The sequence below is a fragment of the Sus scrofa genome, chromosome 5 (assembly GCF_054392235.1).
Source record: "Sus scrofa isolate SSC_HxYL_T2T_F1_AM1 chromosome 5, Sscrofa_HxYL_maternal_Yorkshire_Landrace_v2.0, whole genome shotgun sequence".
NCBI lineage: Eukaryota > Metazoa > Chordata > Mammalia > Artiodactyla > Suidae > Sus > Sus scrofa.
In genome coordinates, this window is record NC_139387.1 from 23,604,825 (window position 1) to 23,628,012 (window position 23,188).

Here is a 23,188-nt window from a genome sequence, read left to right on the forward strand (position 1 = left end):
AAAGCCTTAGAAGTGGGAGCTACTATAATTTTAAATAAATTTACGTTGTTGCAAAGAAAGATTTTTGTTTCCCCCTTTCCAATATCTTTAAATATATTTTTCTTGTGCTAGTACCCTGGATAGAACCTCCAGCAGAGAAGTGAATAAAAGCAAAGACTTTTTTTATCTTGTAACTGATTTCAACAAGGCAGTTGCTACTGTTTTAAACATTAAGAGTGATGTTTGCAATAATTTTAAAATTATGAGTATTTTCAAATATACACTAGGATAGAGAACAGGAGAAATAAGTTTTATATACCAATCAGGTAGATTCAATAAATATGGAGATATTTTTATATTTGATTTACCTGTCTTTTTAAAAGTTTTTTTTTAAATTTTGTTAATATACTTCAAACCAGAATATAAACAGAATACTTTTTCACTCCTGTATATTTTTATTAATTCCTAAAATACATGTTTGGGTTTTTTTTGCTTAACCATGATGCAATTTCACAGAAAATTTAACAAAAAAATCTTTGATATCTTTTATTACCTTGCACATTCTTGTATATACCCAACTGTCCTAAAATATCATTTTTTTTGTCGACTTGTTCAAATTAAAGCCAAACAAGGAGCAAAAAGCATACCTAGTTGTGACGATATATTCAGATCTTTTATAATACTGAAACTGTTCTGTTCTGTTTTACTGAGACTTTCAAAAATCTTGACTCAACAACTGCATTTTATCAAACGTGAATATTTTTAAGCTTTATAACCTTTTTTATTTTTCCTCTTTAATATTTAAATGTGCTTAATTCCACAAATAGATTTCCTAAAGATAAATTACCTTTGAGATAAAATCATATGTAAAAAGAAATGGTCATTTTTCTAATTTCTTTGCTAATTATCTTCTAATTTATGGATCGAATTGCTGCTGAATTTTTACTTCTCATGTTATCTTTTGATATCAAGGACAACAGAGAAGTCCAAAAATGAGTTAGAAATATTTACCTCATCTTTTTCCCTGGAAAAAGTTTATAAGATTGCTCCCACTCACATTCCTAATAAAAAAATAGAAGTTGGACTTAAATTTTAAAATCTTACATCTATTGTTGAATTTTCAAATTTTAGTGAAATTACCTTATGTTAAATGAGAAAGAACATATGGTCAGTGTTTACGGGAAAGTCTAGGATGGGAGTCTGGGGGCAAACTGTGATCCATAGGCCAAATTTGGCTCACCACCTATTTTTATTAAAAGCTTTATTGGAATACACCTATGCCCGTTCATTTACACATTAGAGCTGCATTCACACTACAGAGGGAGAGGAGTAACTGCATCAGGAACACTACAGTCTGCAAAGTCTATATTATTAATATATTGCCCTTTACAGAAAGTTGGTGGACGTCTGATACTGATAATCAAAATGCTTACACAGATTCTGAACATTTACAATAACTAATAAGGAGTTTGTATATAGAATCACACAGAGAGCTGAATCATATGATAATATCAGCGTAAATTCCCACATTAGCTTTTGTGATAATTTTACAATTATTTTCATTCCCAGGTCTACACCTATCTGCACTTTCTGGTCTATTTTATTGAGTGATTAAGAACCAGAATTATTAATGCTAAACGTCAGTATTTTCAAATGTTTCCAGGTAAGCTTAGAAATTACAGTTTCGTCATAAAGGAAATAATTCCGTGACATTCTTGAAAACTGGAAATCTCTTCAGCATTTTATTGTAAGTTCTTATCTTTGCTTTTCAGCAAATTATAAATGAGTCTCTCGCTTCAGTATAGTACATGAATATTATGAAGAATTTGGCTCAACTAATCGCGATTACACTCTTTCTTTTTAAGAAAATTGATTCTTAAAATTGAGTATATTTTTGAGTAATCTTCATTATTTCAGTTTTTGACTTCAGGGAAAACAGAAAAATAACAGTTCAGGGCCAGAAATGCAGGATCTTGTATGATCATTATATAAATTGTAATACTCAGCACATTTTACAATACAGTGTCATACTCTTAGGGTTAAAACAGAGTGAACACAAGATTTTTCTAACAAAAGAATCTCAATCGTACATACCTTAAAACTTTGCCATTGTTAACTGCTTTATTCCTATTAGTCAGGCTTGTTTTTAGGTAAGTGATTAAATGAATTGCATGGGTAAGCAATTATCTAAAAATAGCCATAAGAATGAGAAAGTTATAAAAACCCTTAGCTATTGATTATCAAAAAGACCAACTTAACATTAAGCATTTATTTAAAATACAACGGAGTCACAACAATTATAGTCATATTTGATAGCCAATATATTTATTTCTTCGTGGTTTTTAAAGAATTGTTATAGTATATATGTTAATTATGGAATTCTGAAGAAAAGGAGGGGGTGCTACTTGATAGTTTTCCATAGGCATCTATGTATTCAGAATATATTTTTGAATTGATAAAGTGGCAGAGAAAATTTTAAAATGGGTAATGAAAAACATATAAGAAAATATAGTTATATTATCTTTTAGTTGTACAGATTTTCACATAGTAACTAAGTGACCACACTGTGGAGAAGACAGTATCTTTAATAACGTAGTAAGACTGTCAGACAATGTTTACAGTCTTTGCGTACTAAAGGTAAAGATAAACATAACCTAGTATTTCTGAAATTTCTCGAAAGAATGATTCCCGTGAAGTCATAAAACACAGTTCTTTCTTGTGTATTCCTGTTCTGATTTTTTTCTGCCTTTCTTTAATTTTCTAAGAATTTCTGTGGAAAAAAAATGAAATTAGAAAATATTTTAGAGCTCCCACTGTGGAAGAGTGAATTAAGAATCCCACTGCAGCGGCTCAGGTTGCTATGGAGGTGCAGGTTTGATCCATGGCCTAGTGCAGTGGGTTAAAGGATCCAGTGGTGCTACAGCTGTGGCTCAAATTTAATCCCTTGCCCAGGAATTTCTATATGCCCTGGGTGCTGCCATAAAAAAAAAAAAAAAATTCAAAGAAGGAAATGAGGCCAGTCTCATAGTTACAGACTAGAAAGAACAGCACAAAGGAAGGAAAGTGCATGAGAGAAGGAAGGGAATTTGAATGGGGAAAAAAAATGAAAAATAACTTACACGAGAAGAATTAGAATTTAAAAGGAAAAAAGAAAAAAAAAGATATATGCAAATATCCTTGGGAACCTGCTGGCAATAAAATATAAGCAATGAAAAATAACTCTAGGGAGGCTATGTGGAAAGTAATATATTTTGAAAAGCCTGAATTTCATTTAACTGCTCTTCATTATGCCTCTAAAATATGAAACAGTACTTTTATCTTTTCATTTCCTGGAGAAAAATGCAACCTTTCTTGCCATGTCCATGAAGGCTCTCTTGACCTGCTGATTCCTTAGGCTGTAAATAAAGGGGTTCAGCATAGGGGCTACTGAGGTGTTTAGCACGGCCACTCCCTTGCTCAGAGACACCCTGTCTTTAGCTGATGGATTAATGTACACGAACATGCAGCTGCCATAAGAGATGGAGATGACAATCATGTGGGAAGAACACGTGGGAAAGGCCTTTGTCCTCTGACTAGTAGAAGGAATTCTCACAATCGTTCTGATGATATATATGTAGGACAGAATTATTAATGCCAACGTGAACAATAGAATAAACACAGCAAAGGAAAAACCCATCATCTCTAGGAATTTGGTGTCTGAACAGGAAAGTTGCAAGAGGGGAAAATAATCACAGGTAAAATGGTCAACATTAGACTTGCAGTAATCGAGGTTTAAGAACAACATGAGTGATGGGAATATGATTAAGAATGAAGCCAGCCAAGAAGCAAAGATCAGCAATATGCAGAGTCTAGGATTCATGATGGCCAAGTAATGCAGAGGTTTGCAGATGGCGACATAACGGTCATAGGACATGGCGGCCAAAAGACAAAATTCAGTGACTCCTAAAAGAATGAAAAAAAATAACTGAGCCATGCAATTATTAAAAGAAATAGTTTTATCTCCTGTAATAATGGTGCTCAGGAACCTGGGTATAGTGACAGTTGTGAATGACACCTCTAGTAAGGAGAAGTTTCTGAGGAAGAAATACATGGGGGTCTGGAGGTGGGGATCCAGCAGGGTCAGGGTGATGATGGTCAGGTTCCCAGTGATGCTGAGCAGGTAGGTGATGAGCAGAAAGACAAAGACCACAACCTGAAGCTGTGGGTCATCTGAGAGTCCCAGGAGGATAAACTCTGTTACTACTGTGTAGTTTCTCATTTTTGCTCTTCTCCTGCATAACCTATTAGAGGAGACACAAAGAAAAGACTTAAAGAAAAGGAGGTTGTCTTCAGAAGTAAACTTATTATGCCAAGCTAAATTAAGAGATTTAAAAAACAATTTAATGGAAATAGATAACTTGTTTTAAAGTAGTTTTTACTATATGACAGGCTCTGTTTCACATGGAATTTTTTTTTTTTTAATAAAACCCCCATTTTACAGATTGGAACCAGACTAAAAAGATGTTTAAGAAGCTTATCTAAATCCCATATCTCAAATGGGAAGAGGAGGGATTTTAATGAAGCCTTTCCAAGTATTTGAAATACTGGCGGAGAAGGGCTACCTGTTGACTTAAAAAGCCTCCCCTGAAGGATATCTTTCTGAGTGACTGTTTTCTTGGCATATTTTACTTTTCTATATTATACTAGCAAATAATACAAGAAATTAGGTGACACAATACAGGAAATGAGATGCCTTCACTGGGGTTGAAGAAAAGACAAAGGGGAGGCTTTTTAAGTCGACAGATAACACTTCTACTCCTGTAAGATCCCATTTCTGGGATATGATCTGTCAGACATTCCTGGGATGTTTTGGTGAATTAATGAAGAATACATCCAAGTCTCTAAGGCATTATTTCATATTTTCCTTCCTAAATACTCCTCCAGATTATTTTCTTCATCTATGGAACTTATGATAACAAGCTTTATATTCCTTCCTGTATCTTTCTTTTTAAAGCATTCTAATGTCTCGAATATGTCATTGTTGAAAGTGAGAAATAACCTATTCAATAAACAAATACTTGCCATTTTGTAAAATAAAACAACTGGAAATGATTTTCAGGACCTTTCCTCCATCCCATAGTCAATTGTAAGGATGTCCTCTTAGAGAAAAGAACAATGGTATCCCCCACATTGTCTAATTTAAAGAAACAACATTATTTAAATGTTTACTAAAGATTAAGAGATTGTTTTTCCTAATTTTATTTAAATTATGAGAAGCTGGGTGGAAGGCTCCCTAAATTCCATGGCATAATTGGAAACATAAATTATCTTCCCACATTTTCTATGTGTACTGAACTCCCTTTTCTTATATTAAGACCCTAAGAAGTCACCTAAGAAGTCATAAGAAATGTTGTGAACATGTATATCCTCAAGGAAATTTGCACCCTCAATATTAGCTCATGGTTTTCCGAGTCTCTGTCTTTCTCTCTGACTTGACGTTCTTTTTCTTGGTGTTAGGTTTTTATGCTAGGTTAATTTGCCACAAAAGAGAACAGATTATTGGTTTAATTCAGGTTCTTTGCAGATTATTACCTCAAGACTGCCTTGAATAGTCCTACAATTAGTTCAGAATTCCATTTCTCTGAGCCCTCTGAAAAAAAAAAAAATGGCCTTCCTTTTTCCTCATGGAAAAGGGGAGTCAGATCAAATCAGTCAGATCAAAGCAGTATAAAGAGGAATAATGAAGGAAAGCCTGAAATCATCTAAATCACTTGCAAAATCTGTGGGTTTTCATTGAGAAGTTCTATTTCCTGATTGTCTCAGTTTAACTAGTATCTACATTTGAAGACAATTTTCAACTTAAAAAGGAGAAGTTCTTATAAAAATATGGCATCAGGATTTAATTTTAACTTATAACGTGTGGGGTTTTGGGAGCAACATCTAGGCTTTCCATTCCAAAAGGAACGGATTATAAAAACAACTCTTTCTGAGTTTTAGGTTTTTTTTTTTTTTTTTCACTGTGAAAATAATAATAGTTCATAGAATTATTGTGAGAGCTAATTTAAAAGTAAAATTATATTATTTAAAAATTTTATAGCATGTACTGCCACACAGTAAATATTGTTATCTTTTTATTCCTAAAAATAAGATCAATTATCATATTAAGATAGTCTCACAATAAAATAGTAATAAGAATTTTTGAGGAAACTCATTTGAGAGACAATGCTCAATCTTTGCCATTCACTCATTACAATAACCCTATGCTGAGTGTGGAGAAGTTGACATTGAGAGTTTAATATAAACAAGGTCATACAGTTGGTTAATGATAAAACTAGAATTCTAAAGTTTTTCTTGCCTGAACCTGAAGCAGGTACTACTTATCAAACCCATATCCAATGAGTAAGCCCAAACTCAGAGAGTAATTTTCTGAAAATCACTAAAGAAATAAATTAGTATGATGAACAGGAAATGTAACTATGCTCATCGTTCATAACCCTTGATATATAAAGAAATGGCAACCCCAATTTATTCCACTGAACCTGATGAAAAGTTGAACTAAGAATTAATAAATCGGTGCTAAGAAAAGGAAAGTTTTCACTGGCTTCAACTTTACAATCTTACCTCTATTTGTCATACAAATGCATTACATCAGTTGGTAGAAATAATGAAAAAAAAATATTGGCAACTATTTTGGGTTTAAGTTAAGAAATCCAACATTTCTAAAAATCAGTCTATCTCAACACATTTGTAATTACTTCATTTCTGTAGCTAAGATTTTTTGATACATTTTCCTTTGTAGTCATGAGAGCAAAAATATTGAAGCAAAGCAAGATGTGGATTTATTTTGGGTCTTTCTGGATGTCGTTATCTATACAGATTTTAACCTGCATAAGCCACACGTCTTATCTACATTTATGCCCAGGGCTCATGGGAGATACCTCAGTGAGTCAAATGTGCCAACAGGGGCCATGAAGAAAATACACTACAGTTTATAAACATGTTATCAACATTTGTACCAATATTGAAATAGGAAACTTGAGGATAATATACAAATAGACAAAATAGTGTGAGAAGTAGGCCAACAGCATATGGAATATTTTGCATACTCTCTAAATGAGAGAGTATCTAAATGTGCAACGGTTTTGGAAAAGGTTTCCTAAATTTCCTGAATAAAAATTTCTCTGAATAAGCCTTTTTTCCCCCCCCTTTGCTGATTAAAATACTGGGATGACTTCTTACGTGGCAACGTTACATTTGATAAGGGGCAAGTTCTCCAAGAAGTCATAAAAATTCTCAAAGACTATGCACCCAACAACAGATAAACTATGGGAAGCCATAAACTAATAGAATTACAAATGTATAGATGAATACACTATCACATTTGAAGACATCAACACCCATTGATCAGAAATGAACATGCCCATCAGACAGAAAATCAATAGGGACATAGAACTCAGCAATGTCATCAATCAATTGGTTAAAATTGACATCTCTAAAGTACTTTATCCAGTAACAGGAAAATCCATGTTCTTCTCAAGCTCACACGGAACATTTACCAAGACAGACCACATTTTGGGTCATCAAATACACCAAACAAATTTAAAATATAGAAATAATACAAGGTCTCTGTAAAAGGTAATGCCTGGAAGAAATATCTTCAAAAGAAACATCTGACAAACAAGTGTTATACAAAATAGCCAAAGAATCCTTAAAACTCAGCAATAAGAAAACAACCAACCTGATGAACAAATAGGCAAAAGACCTTAAAAGACTCTCCCCAAAGAAGATATACAGATGGTAAATAAGCATGAAAACATGTTCGCATCATAGGTCATCAGAGAAATGCAAATTAAAACAAGACTTTCCTGTACACCTATTAGAATGGCCAAATCTGGAACACTGACAATATCAAATGCTGGTGAGGATGTGGAGCAATAGGAACTCTCATTTATTACTAGTGGGGATGTAAAATGGGACAGCCACTTTGGAAGGCAGTTTGACAGTTTCTTCCCAAAGTCACCATACTCTCCCTACAATCCAACAGTCATGCTCCCTGCTATCTGCTCAAGGGAGTTAAAAACAGGTCTTCACAAAATGTGAAAATAGTCTGACCTTTGTTAATGTTTTTTTCTCATTTCTGTGCTCTACCAGTGTTGTATATCCTCTCTCTTGGATTCTAGAGCTCTCCTGAAGGTACTTTCTCCTATGGATGGTTGTTAAGTTGATGTTTCTATTGGGATATAAGGCTGAAGCCTCCGGTTTTTTTTTTTTTTTTTGTCCTTTTGCCTTTTCTAGGGCCGCTCCCGCGGCATATGGAGGTTCCCAGGCTAGGGTCTAATTCAGAGCTGTAGTTGCTGACCTTCGCCAGAGCCACAGCAACAAGGGATCTGAGCCTTGTCTGCCATCTACACCAGATCTCACGGCAATGCTGGATCCTTAACCCACTGAGTGAGGCCAGGGATCAAACCCACAACCTCATGGTTCCTAGTTGGATTCGTTAACCACTGTGCCACAACGGGAACTCCAAGGCTGAAGCCTCCTTATTCTGCCATCTTGCTGATGCTACTCTTCCCTACTTTAGTTTGTTTTCTAGTAATATTTTCCAAAGCTAACCATATTCTGGGTCATAAACTGGTTCAAAATAAACCAAGCATCAAAAATTTTAAAGAATTTCTAAGAATTGAAAAAAAATCTGAAGTATTTAGTTAAAAACCAATAACAGTCCTAATACTAGTATATATTAATAGTTCTAAAAAAAAGGAGTTCACATTAAATATTCCAAGTGAGTATAGGCAGTATGATTAGGGCTTCCGTGTGTCTGATAATCTATTCTTGTTCTTCCTGTTGGTTGGTTAAATGTGAGCACATTTTTTTCATAATTAAATTTGTTAGACAGTTATTTTATGTACTTTATTGATGCACATAACTTCAATAAAAATTGAAAGACAGTACTCTCAAGGTGACCCTGAATAGGAAGACGAGGAAGAAACCTGAGTAATTGTACTGCAAATAAAGACACTGTAACTAAGACTGTGTATTAGTTTTAAGAATCAAGAGGACTGAAACATCTCGATGCCTCATATTAAGAGCTATTTCATGCCAGCTTTATATTGTCGATAATATGGATATTTATTAAACTTGTTAATGTGGTTCTCCACCATAAAGTTCTCTACTGTAAAGGTATTTCACTCTCCTAATTAAAAATTACTTTACAGCGATATTTTGTGCAGTGCAGGGATATTCTGACCACATAAATATTATGTTCCCTAACAAATTTTTATCTATTATACTCATTCTTTATTATTTATTCTCTAATCTATTATGGCAATATATAATAGTATAACATTAACATGATGGTTATTTTTCTAAATCTACTATTCCTTCTACATTTATTAGTTGGAATTTTATCATAAAGAATGGCATTATCTTCTCTAATCCTATTACCACTTTACTAATTTATTTTGAAGTGTTTTTCTCCTTAACATGTTATTATCTATTTTTATAATTATTTCAGTACCCCAATTGCCCTATTGTCAGTTAGAATTCTTTCTACGTGAACACTTTATCATTTGTCATGTTGCTACACTTTCTGAGCATTTTTTTGGGAGAGACCAGTAAGATATTCCAGGTCTTCTTGTCCTTAAAATATTTAGTCCCCCATTTCCCCAGTTTTCAGAGGTTATTTTAGTAAGAAATACTAAAGTACTTAGAGTCCAAGATTTGGATGGTTTGTGTACTTCTTGTTATTAAGTTATCATTTTTCCTTGGAAATTTCATGATGGAGAAAGGAAATACATTAAAAAACATTGCATCAGAGGAGTTCCTGTCGTGGCTTGGTGGTTAACAAATCCAACTAGGAACCATGAGGTTGCGGGTTCAATTCCTGGCCTCGCTCAGTGGGTTAAAGATCTGGTGTTGTCCTGAGCTGTGGTGTAAGTGGCAGACATGGCTCAGATCCCATGTTGCTGTGGCTACGGCGTAGGCCAGTGGCTACAGCTCTGATTAGACCTCTAGCCTAGGAACCTCCATATGCCTTGGGTGTGGCCCTAGAAAAGACAAAAAAAAAAAAAAAAAAGACAAAAAATATTGCATCACACTGACATGCCTTATTCCAGTCCAACAGCACAGAGTTCTTCAAGTTCTTTTATACTACATGTATCTCTCCTTCTCTACAGTGAGAAAGCTGGCTCCAACAAAAAATCCATTAACCTATCAATTACTCAATTCTACAACACATACAAAGTAGTTTCTGAATGTTACACCTCAATTATTATAAAAACAAACTGACTATATAAACTTAATTTTTCTTTGCAGTCCCCATCCTACTGATGTCCAATTGTCAAAATACTGTCTCAAAAAATTACTTGTATCCATTCTTCGTTCTTTTCCCTATTTCGTTAACAATTTTTTTTACAGCTATGTTCACTTGCATATATCTGGTTTTAAGATCTCACTCCATTTTTGATCACTGAATTTTATCTTTGGACTATGTAAATAAGAATATTTAAAAAGTTAAAACTATGGAATTAGGTATATTCAGATTTGTGTTACTTACATTTAAATTCCATGATCTCTCTTTCTTTTCCTGTCTGAGTATGTTTTCATTATGTTAGCCTTACATTATATTTGAATATTTGTATTGTTCGTCCTCTCACGTTGCTCTTGTTTCTCAAGATTCCTTAATTATAATTGTATGCTTGTTTTTCCACGTTAAATTTAGAATTGCTTTTACTATTAGTGCCCTTCCACTTGGATCAAATCACCAAGAAATGAAGTGTCAGTGACAAATGGAATGCTATAAGGCTTTGTCACAGTGGAGATTCATAACACGAAAGTGATTATGGAACAGCCTTTTGCAGATAAACACTCTCCCTTTGAACACTTCCTTGCTTGCTACTGGCTCCCAGTAGAGACCAAAGGCCAAATCATAAGGCGTCAATTCACCATGTGGTTTGAGCTCCCATAATGAACTGGGTGTTACTGGCCCTTCTGATCCATAAACCTGGTCATTTATGGCAGCAAACTCTCATCAAAGGGAGATAGTGCTTGGGACGTCAGGCTTGAGCAGGTCCAGAAGGCACAGTAAAGCTTCTGAACTGAGACTTCTTCAAAGCAAATTTCTACTGCGTTACATCCTCTTCCTCTCTCCATATGTATTGGCCTCGATGGGGAATAACTAGTAACTAGCTGACCAAGATATAAAAAATAGGTAGCTGATTACAGGCATTCTGCACAATATCCTAGGATCCACTCAAAAGTATATCACTGTTAGATAAAATATATGCCATGTAAACCATATATATATGTATATATTTATGTATATAATTTTTAAATGCTGATATAGTGTTACCAATATTAATCAATGCTGACATTCCAGAAAAAAAGTGCACTTTATCTGGAGAGGAACTGATGTTTTTCATAATAATAAAATTTTTTTTCCAAGAATATATAACAATTCCAAATATGTGTCTGTATAAAAACACAGTGTTAATATTTTTACTAGTGAAAATATGACATAACTACAAACAGAAGGAAAGAGCTCCATAGTTGTTTGGGGAGATATAAATAATTCAGTAATGGTACCAACAGTAAAATTACAGATTTGAATCATGTGGTTAAAGAATTTGAATAGACTAGCTGACTCAAATAGAACCCTGCACTCATCTACCATTACATATAATTTTCAAGTGTATGAGAAATGCTTAGAAAACTCTGATTACATTCTAAGCCATTAAGCGAAATCCAACTAATTTAGAAAGATGTAATTTAAAGAAAGTATGGTTTATGACACTATAAGGGGATTCTTTGGGACACGTTATGCTCCCAAGGACCCATTTACAGCAGACTGAGGTCAATTCCACTCAGTGATCTTCCCCAGGGGAGAAAGAGCTGTGTGTGGTGGGGAGCATGTATCCCACACCTGAGCCTTTCAGGGTCTGCTGGAGGACCGGGGTCTGTCTTGCTCCCCTTGGGGCCCCTCTGGGACCTGACGTACTCTAGATGCCTAAAGGCTGTTGAGAACAAAGAAGAGCTGGGTGGTGTGCCTTTGCCTCAAGGAGCTGAGTGACAGCAGACAGAAACGGAGGGAGCAAGAGATTATGAGCTCTATGTAATAAAATGGACAAAAATTTCTAGTTAGGAATCTCTAAACACAATCTGAGAAGACGCATTCTCCGAAAAGATTTGAGAGGCCCTCAGAATCTCTAGGTGGGCTGAATGGTGATAGTCTCCCCTGAACAAGGCCAGCGTAAAAAGACTAGGAAAAGTGATGGTTTTCAAATGTGTAGAGCAAGCAACACCAAGTTACAGGGGACATGAGGAACAAGGAAATGGCCCAGTCAAATAAACAAATCTCCAAAAATAAACCCTAAAGAAATGGAGGTATGTATATATACCGGGCAAAGAATTCAAAGTATTTGCCATAAATATGATCATTGAGTTCAGGAAAAGTGGCAGTATTATAGCTTTATTGCATGTATCTTGAACAGTTTAATAGACCTTTTCTAAAAATGACAGAGAGCATAGAAATTCTTTACATAATATACAATATCCTGATCAATATTTAACTTGAAAATATGCACAACATTTCCCAAAGTACAAAGCATGGAAAAACTAAGGAAAAAACCTTATATGTAAAGTGTTACAAATTTTGCTAATTTCCTTTTAATTTAATGATGATGATGAAACCAAACCAAGTCAAATAAAAAGCAACAAGAAAGAAACATAAAGATTATCTTTGGCCTCTTGAAGCGCTGGGATTCAAAGTTCTTCCCACTACAAACAAGTCCAGCTTCAAAGCCTCACTGCCTGGGCTAAACAGATACGTGGGGAACCCGTGGACCAGTTTGGGGAGTTTTTGGGGAGCAGGGAGGGACAGGAAACTGTGGAAAGCATTACAAAGCCTGCTTCTCCCTGGCAGGGGAAAGGGTAAAGTCACAGGAAGGAACAGAGTGGAACAGTAATACGGCGGAGCTCTTGTCCTTCAGTTCTCCTCCTAGAGGCAGCACTAAGGGGCCTGCTCCTGTGGCTGCAGGTGGTCAAGGGTCCAGGCAAACAAGGACTCGGGACGTTGCCAGCCAAGCTGAGAACCAGCAGAAGTCTGTGAGCTTTGGGGAAACCCACTGTGGATTTAGGCCATATTTTTAAGCATCAGAGTAATAGAGTGGCTTTCTTTTCCACAGCTGTAAAAAAGTTGAGGGGTAGGATCTTCATTGTTTTATGTTTTCTTTTTAAAATTATTTTTATTTTTTAAAATATATTTGACACACAGGAGTTCCTGTCGTGGCTCAGTGGTTAACGAATCCAACTAGGAACCATGAGGTTGTGGGTTCGGTTCCTGTCCTTGCTCAGTGGATTAAGGATCTGGCGTTGCCGTGAGCTGTGGTGTAGGTCGCAGACGCGGCTTGGATCTGGTGTTGCTGTGGCTCTGGCGTAGGCCAGCGGCTACAGCTCCGATTAGACCCCTAGCCTGGGAACCTCCATATGCTGCAGGAGCGGCCCTAGAAAAGGCAGAAAGACATATATATATATATATAAATTTGGCATACCATATGCTATTAGTTTCAGGTGTACAACATAATGATTCGATACTTGTCTATATCACAAAATGATCACTTCAGTAAGTCTAGTTACATCCCACATAGTTATAATTATTTCCTTCTTGTGATGAGAACTTTTAAGGTCCACTATTTTAGCAACTTTCAAATATGCAACACAGAATCATTAGCTATAGTCACCATGCTTTGCATGATGCTAATTTATTTTAACTAATTTGCTGGTTTATTCTACCACCACGAGGGAAACTTATGTTTGGATCAATTCTCATGGCACATATCCAGAGAAAAATAAACATAATTTGACATTATGCTGAATTTATTGAAATGAGAGTATTTATCAGAAATTCGTGGATGTGCCATGACAACTTGAATATATGGGAGAGGTTCCACAGGGTTCTCAGGTGGCTATTAAATTGACAATTTTAAGTTAACCTATAACAGAAGTTGAAATACCACACATTCCTTAAAAAGCATAAAAAGCTAAATACCATAAAAAACAGGGTTTTAAATCAGTAGATTGAAGAGGTATATAGATTGGAATGCATTCAACATGTTCAAAGCTATTCATTAACTGAAGAGCAAACTATTCTGTAAGATGTCCAAGGTTGAAACGTGTACAATGTCTTTGCAATGTCTTCTTTTTTTTTCACCTAAGAAAAAGGGAAGGCAGGGTGGATAATTAAAGTAGGAGATGCTTCTATTGAAGCATCCACTAAGCATCACTGCGAAGGTCTTCCTTAAGTTTTGGAATCATGAGACCTTTGTACCCACAAACTTTTACACACATTCCCAGCTGAGGTTAAATAGGGTGATTCTCCACTTTCTTTTTTCAACCCTTGTGCCTTAGACAAATGTCCTTTTCATGGCCTATATAATGCAATATTTTTTTACATTTTTGTGTTATTTTATTGGTGACTTTATGGCTTAAACAGTGCTCAAAGCCTAGTACTAAAGCGCTAATTTCTTAAGAGCATGTATACTCCTATAACCCATTATTGAAAATAGATATAAAAGCAGATTCTACTAAAATTTCTGAGAGTACATTAATTCCTATGGTCAATGGAGATTTAAGTTATTTTTTTAAATTGTTCTTAAAGTATTTGTTTTCAGGAGTTCCCGTCGTGGCGCAGTGGTTAACGAATCCGACTAGGAACCATGAGGTGGCGGGTTCGATCCCTGCCCTTGCTCAGTGGGTTAATGATCCCGCATTGCCATGAGCTGTGGTGTAGGTTGCAGACGCGGCTCGGATCCCGGATCCCGCGTTGCTGTGGCTCTGGCGTAGGCCAGTGGCTACAGCTCCGATTCAACCCCTAGCCTGGGAACCTCCATATGCCTCGGGAGCGGCCCAAGAAATAGCAAAAAAAAAAAAAAAAAAAAAAGTATTTGTTTTCAGTACTATACTCGTCTGCATCATGCTCTTCAAAAAGTTCACGCCCACTTGAAATCTGTAAATATGACCTTATTTGGAGATAGGGTCTACGCAGATGTAATCAAGTTAAGATGAGGTCCTGTACATTAACTTTCCATGTAGCCTTATTTAATAACAGGTTGTCCATGATTTATTATTTTAAATAAAATTTTCACTTACAGATTAACACCATATAAATACAAATGCAACATTTATAATTAAAGATGAGCATGTTTATGGCACATTAGTCAAATTCTTTTTTAATAGTCACTTTCTGCAATGTTTTGAGAATTGCTGCATCATATACCATAAATAACTTCATTTGTCCTCCAAAGCAACAGTGAAAGTAATTTTAAAATCTTTCCTCAGAAAGTTGCTATTAAGATCATTAGATAATACCAATTTCCATTTAATTTGAACTATTTATATGTTTTATGGAACTCCTGAATTAAAGAGTAACTAAGTATGTTTCAAATAATTATTGTGAGTATTATAAATGTCTTTTCAGACCAAAGCAGTAAGTAATATGATAATGCTGGGAGAGAATATTGCTTGTATTGAACAAGAAAAAGGGAATCTGAGATTTCAAAAACAATGTAGAAATCTCACACTTTCTTGTAAGAAGTGAAAATTATGCAAAAAGCTGCCTTTGACATCTCTATTCTCAGAACCTAATTTGAGCCTAATACATATTGTCAAAAATACTTATTGAGTGAATAAATGGTAGTGATTCTAATTATGATCAGATTTTCTGCCATCATTCAGTGGAAAGATAGAAAACCTTAAAGACAAGCCTGACTTCTCCTATGCTGCTGAGTAATGGAGACCTCAGTCCCAGTCTAAAACATCATAATGAATTCTTCACATTTTTCTTAAGATTAGAGAAAGACTCACTTGTTCACGACTTAGTCTGTTGCCATTCAGAAACTAATCTCTACGACTTGGTTATTGTTTCTACTTGTGAAGTTGTGGATTGTGATGAAAACGCAAATCTTTCTACATATCTTTTGTGCCCTGACTTTAGGCCACTATCACCTAAATATTTTATTCTAAATTATACACTAATTCAGGCCATTGTTTATTGTGTGGTGTCTTGAGAACACCAATCTCCATGGTTGCCTTTTGTTTACTTATCAACTAGTTCCCCTGAGTCCCCTGTAATGGAGCAGATAAAATTATGACGGGCCTGCATAACATTACTTCTGCACAAAAGATTGTACCATCTTGCCCACCAAGCTTGGAATGACATTCCATCAGACTTCATTTCAACTCTAACTTATTTCAAATACCAAGATAATACTTCTTTAGGTGACAATAGGTAGGATATCCTGGGAACTTAGATTCCTGGAGAAATTTGCACTGGTATTTAGCAATGGATTGTAATTTACCCTATTTGTAAACATTGCAGAGGAGCTCTTAGAATTATTCTTTATTATTGGTATTTTGGATATTTGATTACAAATATACGATGAGAGAGGAGAAGCAGATTGCAAAGGTTTTTGAAAAATCCCAAATCATTAGTTTAAACAAATTAAAGATGCCTTTAGAAATGATATTGATTAAACCAGTCATATTTACCCTAAAAGTAAGTACTTCTTTGATAGTTTCTTTCAGAAATATATTTTTGCTTTAATAGTGTATAGTTATGTTTATACAATTAATCTCAATTATTCACACATTGTTTAGATAAAATTAAACCACTTCATTTATATGAAAGATATAAAGAAAATTTTCAAGCTACTAAAACAGCAATTACAAGCAATATTTTATTATAATATAAATATTTTGTAATTTTATAGGACTTCCATGATTTTTTGTGTTCTTGCCTACATGGCTTTTCATTATCATTGTTTGTATAAGCAATATCATAATACCATGTAATCAACTTGTACAAGATTCTAAACTATTTTTTGATGTGTTTTAACACTGAGCAGATATACTTTATGTTTTAGCTTTGCATAATATGAATTTTATTCATGAAGATTAGCATTCATCATATAGTGGCAAAAGACCCAAAAAAAGCATATTTTATTACCACAAAGAAAACAGATGATTGAAAGTGGAAATATGTCCCTACCAGCAATTTTGTAAGTAAAAATTTTGAGTAAGTTCATTAACATATTAAATATAATGGCTGATACTGAGAAAATAGTATTCTTTTAAAAGCTCTGAAACCTCTAAAAAATATAAGAAAACAAATGAGGCATTACAGACTTAGACAGTCTTTCTAGACATTAAGTATTTAAAAAATTAGATTATAGAACATCCAACACTTTAAGGGAAAATAATAACTTTTTCCCATTTTCAAATATTATTTGAACCACTGAATTTTGGAAATATCAATTGTGCATACACTAATACCAATATATTAAAAAAGTTTTAAAGATTTTTTTTTTTATAGAAGGTTTAGATTCAGGGCAAACTTGAGAGTAAGATACAGAAATGTCCCATATACCTCTTCCTCCCACAGAGTCATAGCCTCCCTCATTATCATCCACCATCAGAGTACTACATTTGTTACTAGTTATGAATCTACATTGACACAAATATTTAAAGTCCATATTTTAACTTAGTTTGCTTTTAGGAGTGAGAAATTTATGGTTTTGTATGATCATAAAATGTCATGCGTCCACCATTATACTTTTCCACAGATTATTTTCATTGTCCTGAAAATTCCCTAGATTGAAGGTACTCACAGCCCCTCCTTTGTAAACACCCGACATTCATCAAAAATTTTACTGTCTTACACTACGTCTTCAGCAACTATCATATTGCAGACATCATACATATGTACTCTTTTCATATTGGTTTCTTTCACTTAGTAAAATGCATTTAGAGAACTTTATTATAACTTCCCGTTAATGATGGTTAGTGGAGCAAACAAACAAATCCTGCAGAATACCAAGAGTTACATTAGAGGAAAACAAAGAAAAAGAAAAGAAGAAAGAAAGAAAAAAGAAAGAAAGCAGAAAGATAAAAGAAAGCAAAGAAGGAAGGAAGGGTCTTTGCCTTTCCAAAACTTATTTCGAATGTTAACTATTGCCTTTTATCATCCGTAGAGAAAAGAATATGCAATATTGTGGAGAAGTGCCAAAATGATTTTTGGAAATAAGCAGGAATGCTTGACAGTTCTAAAAATAAAATTAGGACTTAAGTAAAAGTACTTCTTTACATATACTATGTAATATACATATGCATATATATCATAGATTCATGGTAGATAAGAAGTAAATTAAATGTATTAAAAGTGATGTATTTACAACCTGCAATACATCTTTATAGCAGACTGCTATCTAAAACTAGAATGTCTTGCAATACAGACATTGGAGTTAGATGGGAACTCACCCCCCTCCACTCATTAAATACCTCTCTCTGTATACTATTATCAGGGACACATTAATCTACCAGACAACTGAGTTGTTTCCACAGATTTTAAGAGTTCCAGTGAGTAAAGAGAAAGAAATGCTTACACAAAATCAACAAATTAAAAATGTATATGAAGAAAAAAGCAACAAAAAAAAATCTTCAAGGGTATTGTGGTGTGCTGGAGGTAAGCACTCGGAGTCTTATTTGAGGTTTCAATCTCAGAGATTTCAACCTCTTTTTTCCCTTGTTTTCAGGACTATATTGAAATATTTAGCACACAGAGATTTACACTGAAACGTGTGAGAATGCAATGAAGGAAATGTAGGATAGTGAAGTAACATATGGCATAAGAATTACAAAGTTTAAGTATTTTCTTTCCAGGTACTACAAAATCATTTTTCTCTAAAAGCCCAGGCAGCAATATTTTTAAATGTGTGTTCATGTGTGCACGATCATGTGTGTATGCATGTGTGTCTCTGCCAGTGTTACAGTTTTTTGTGTCTTCATCTGTTTTACAGCTAAAACAAAGAAGGAAAATAATGAGAAATTACACTGAAGTAACAGAGTTTATTCTTCTTGGATTGACGGATGATCCGCAGTGGCAGGCTGTACTCTTCACACTCCTGCTTGTTACCTACATGCTGAGTGTGACCGGGAACCTGACCATTATCGCCCTCACCCTTTCAGACCCCCATCTGCAGACGCCAATGTACTTCTTCCTTCGAAACTTCGCATTCCTAGAAATATCCTTCACGTCTGTCTGCATTCCCAGATTCCTTGTCACTCTCGTGACGGGGGACAGAACCATTTCTTATGATGGTTGTGTGGCGCAGCTGTTTTTCCTTATCTTCTTGGGGGTGACAGAATTTTACCTCCTGGCCGCCATGTCCTATGACCGCTACGTGGCCATCTGCAAACCTCTCCATTATACCATCATCATGAGCAGCAGAGTCTGTGCACTTCTTGTCTTCAGCTCATGGCTTGCAGGATTCCTGATCATCTTTCCACCAATAATCCTGCTGCTGCAGTTGGAGTTCTGTGCCTCCAATATAATTGATCATTTCATCTGTGATGCTTCTCCAATTCTGCAGCTGTCCTGCTCCAGCACTCGCCTGCTAGAACTCATGGCATTTTTTTTAGCTGTGGTCACACTCATGGTCACGCTAACACTAGTTATTCTCTCCTACACATATATCGTCCGGACGATTCTGAGACTTCCTTCCACAAGTCAAAGGAAAAAAGCCTTTTCCACATGCTCCTCCCACATGATAGTTGTCTCCCTCTCTTATGGCAGCTGCATCTTCATGTACATTAAGCCTTTGGCAAGGGAAAGGGTGACTTTAAGCAAAGGAGTGGCTGTGCTCAATACCTCAGTGGCCCCGCTTTTGAATCCTTTTATATACACTCTACGAAATCAGCAAGTGAAGCAAGCCTTCAGGAACATGGTCCAGAGAAGGGCCTTTTCTTCAAACCAATGAATATTTAAAAAAAAAAAAAAAAAAAAAAAAAAAACCTCTGAAAACAAAGCAAAATGAAAAACTCTCTATATCACTCTACATAAATTCTTTCAAAACCTCATTTTGCTCTTTCAGTTATAGTTATATATCATCAATGCCTCTTACTAGCCTAAAACAAGGTCTTAACTATTTAAAGTTATATAGAGAAGATCAATGTTTACTTTGTAACAAAAGTGTAGATGTCAGCAATCTCCATTGTTTCTCATTTCAAAGCAAGGTAAATTATAGGTTCGTGCAAAAATACAGTATGTTGTAAGAAGCTTACTACAACCACATACAAAAATAAAATTTATTTCATAGGAAATAAAAATATGTATCTTAATTAACATCTCAAATTTCTCCTGTGGCACCAAGAAAACATGTTCACAAGTTTAAAGCATTATTAAACTATGTCCTTAATTTATCAATAATATATAATTAAAAGGTGTTGAATAATTAAAAATAAATTTAAGATAAATGTGGTGTCAGAATTATTATTTGAAATGAGACTGTATAGATTTTTATATTAGTTTTCCAAGAAAATAAGAGCAGTTTTTATGCAACAGAGGAGGTTTAATTTATCTTTTTTTCCTTTGATAATATTTTCTTTGTAAAAGGATAAATTATTTGACTAAAGGTTTCATCTTTCTGCCAGTCATATTTGAAAAGGAAAACCGTGGTCTATGAAGGCAAATCAAGCTTCTGATAAAAATCATATTTATATCCATACTCTTTCAAATAATACAAAAATGGTGTTTCAAAAGACATGGACAAAATGAGAAACAGAATCCAAAATGGTGTGAGACAATGAGACTCTAGAGAGTATCTTGGAAATGATGCTACAGAAAGTATTTATGCATTTGTTTTCCTTTCTTAGCAAATCTATAATACTTTCTTTTTTTTTTTTTTGTCTTTTTGTCTTTTTGCTAAACGTTTCTTGGGCCGCTCCCGTGGCATATGGAGGTTCCCAGGCTAGGGGTCAAATCGGAGCTGTAGCCTTCGGCCTATGCCAGAGCCACAGCAACGTGGGATCCGAGCCGCGTCTGCAACCTACACCACAGCTCATGGCAACGCCGGATCCTTAACCCACTGAGCAAGGGCAGGGACTGAACCTGCAACCTCATGGTTCCTAGTTGGATTCGTTAACCACTGCGCCACGACGGGAACTCCTACAATACTTTCTTTATCTTTCCACTATCTCTTTCACAGAAGGGTCTCCTACAATACTTTCTTTATCTTTCCACTATCTCTTTCACAGAAGGGTCTCCTACAATACTTTCTTTATCTTTCCACTATCTCTTTCACTCATATCCAAGAAAATGCCACTGGGAAGTAGTATTTGATTACTGGAAACAATGTGCCCAAACCTAGTTCCCACAGTTAATGAGGCAGTTACAAAAAATAAAATTGCGTGCAAGCATTTTGAATGACATTATGACATCAGGTGAGGAATGTTGTGGAATGAATTGAGATACATCAATTTCTCTCTTTGAAACCTAGCTCTTAGTCATACTTGGGTTGAAGTTATTATTCTGTCAAGATGGAATCTCATGCAGCCTCTCTGCACATTTAATAAATTAATTATATTCAACTTTTGAGCTGCCCTAAAAAAAAGAGTACTTTAAATTAATATTAATTACTTGGTATAAAATGGCATATGCATCTCAAAATTAATGGGGGGAAATGGGAAGCAGAGAGAAGAGGTTATTAGGGAGCAAAGACCTTTCTCTAGAAGTGCTTGATTTCTTATGTCATTGATTCTGATTTCTTTAAAGTACAAAGGAGGTCTCTTGTGGCACTGCGGGTCTATAGGGTCCAGTATTGCTACTGAGGCCTTTTGGGTCGCTGCTGCAGTGCAGGTTCAGTTCCTGGCCTGGGAACTTCCATATACCACAAAGAAAATAAGATAAAATAAAACACTGATCAAAAATTAATCTCTTACACAATGAAAAATTCTTACACAAGCATATCAAAATCAGTGTCCATCATGGACGCTAGTTTCTTATATATGGTCCAGTAATCATGTCCTTGGCATTTACCCAAAAAAGCTGAAAACTTATATCTACATACAAAAAAAACATCCAGACAAATGTTTATAACAACTTTATTCCTAATTGACATTTGGAAAGCCACCAAGATATTCTTCAGTAGGTGAATGGATAAATGGACTGTGGTACTTCCAGACAATGGAATATTACATAGTGCTAAAAGAGATGAGCTATCAAAATATTAAATAACATGGAGGAACATTAAGTGCACATTCTTTAGTGAAAGAAGCCAACCTGAAAATGCCACATACTTTATGATTCCAACTGCATGACATTCTAGAGATAGTAAAACTATGGGGATGGTAAGAAGATCAGTGGTTGCCAGGGTTTGAGATTGGGGAGAGGGATGAATAGGTCAAGTACAGAATATGTTTAAGATATTGAAAATATCCTGTGTAATATATAATGATGGATACATGTCATTTTACATTTGTCTAAACCATAGACTCTGTAACACCACAAATGAACAATAAGGACTTTAGGCAGTTTACATGCTGTTGCAGGTTCATCAGTTTTGACAAATGTACTACTCTGGTGCATATCGATAATATGGAGCATATTGACAATGGGGGAGGCTATGCATGTGTAGGGACAGCAGACCTATGGGAAATCTCTGAATCTTCCTCTCAATATTGCTGTGAACCTAAAAGTTCTCTTTAAAAACAGTGTTTAAAAAGAAAAAATGACTCTATGCTCAAAAGCTTGAAATTTTAAATGAGACCAATTTTTTTTTTTTGGAAAAATACAAACTACCAAACTCACACAAGGAAAAAGATCATCTGAATATATTTATTTGAGTTAAAGAAATTTCATTGATAATTAACAACATTCCAAGAAGAAAAGTCTTTTCAGCAAGCATTGCTGGGAAACCTGGACAGTGGCATGCATATCAATGAAACTGGAACACACCCTCACACCATGCATGAAAATAAACTCAAAATGGCTGAAAGACTTAAATATAAGGCAAGACACCATTAAACTCCTGGAAGAGAACATAGGCAAAACATTCTCTGACATCAACCACATAAATATTTTCTCAGGTCAGTCTCCCAGAGCAACAGAAATAAAAGCAAAAATAAACCAATGGGAACTAATTAAACTGACAGGCTTTTGCACAGCAAAGAAAACCAAAAAGAAAACAAAAAGACAACTTAAGGAATGGGAGAAAATAGTTTCAAATGATGCAACTGACAAGGGCTTAATCTCTAGAATATACAAGCAACTTATACAACTCAACAGAAAAAAAGCCAACAACCCAGTGGAAAAATGGGCAAAAGACCTGAATAGACATTTCTCCAAAGAACATGTACAGATGGCCAACAAGCACATGAAAAAATGCTCAACATCCCTAATTAC

General features: G+C 35.0%; 3 protein-coding genes across 10 annotated transcripts in view; 2 read left to right on the forward strand and 1 right to left on the reverse strand.

The window, feature by feature from the left end:
* LOC110255239 (olfactory receptor 6C1-like) overlaps nt 1-23,188 on the reverse strand; it is a 371,689-nt gene that overhangs the window by 152,882 nt on the left and 195,619 nt on the right. For 3 of the 8 annotated variants that reach the window (XM_084955875.1, XM_084955874.1, XM_084955873.1), the window contains one exon: nt 415-4,259. The exons of 2 other annotated variants lie outside the window; for them this stretch is intronic. In XM_084955875.1, the coding sequence (XP_084812001.1) occupies nt 3,302-4,259 (958 nt within the window). In that variant the 3' untranslated portion in view covers nt 415-3,301. Of the gene's footprint in view, nt 1-414; nt 4,260-23,188 lie in introns of those variants that run through there. 3 more of the 8 variants (XM_084955877.1, XM_084955878.1, XM_084955879.1) reach the window with 2 other exon arrangements.
* LOC110260570 (olfactory receptor 6C76-like) overlaps nt 1-23,188 on the forward strand; it is a 62,041-nt gene that overhangs the window by 31,629 nt on the left and 7,224 nt on the right. The window lies entirely within an intron of this gene.
* Nucleotides 16,370-19,766, forward strand: LOC100155964 (olfactory receptor 6C75-like). Its single transcript, XM_021091758.2, has one exon. It carries the CDS (start codon nt 18,729-18,731, stop codon nt 19,764-19,766), a length of 1,038 nt encoding a protein of 345 aa, XP_020947417.2. The 5' UTR covers nt 16,370-18,728.

Bases quoted from the DNA above. Each gene is read 5' to 3' on its own strand.
- LOC100155964 (XM_021091758.2), top strand. From the start codon at position 18,729: ATGTGTGCACGATCATGTGTGTATGCATGTGTGTCTCTGCCAGTGTTA.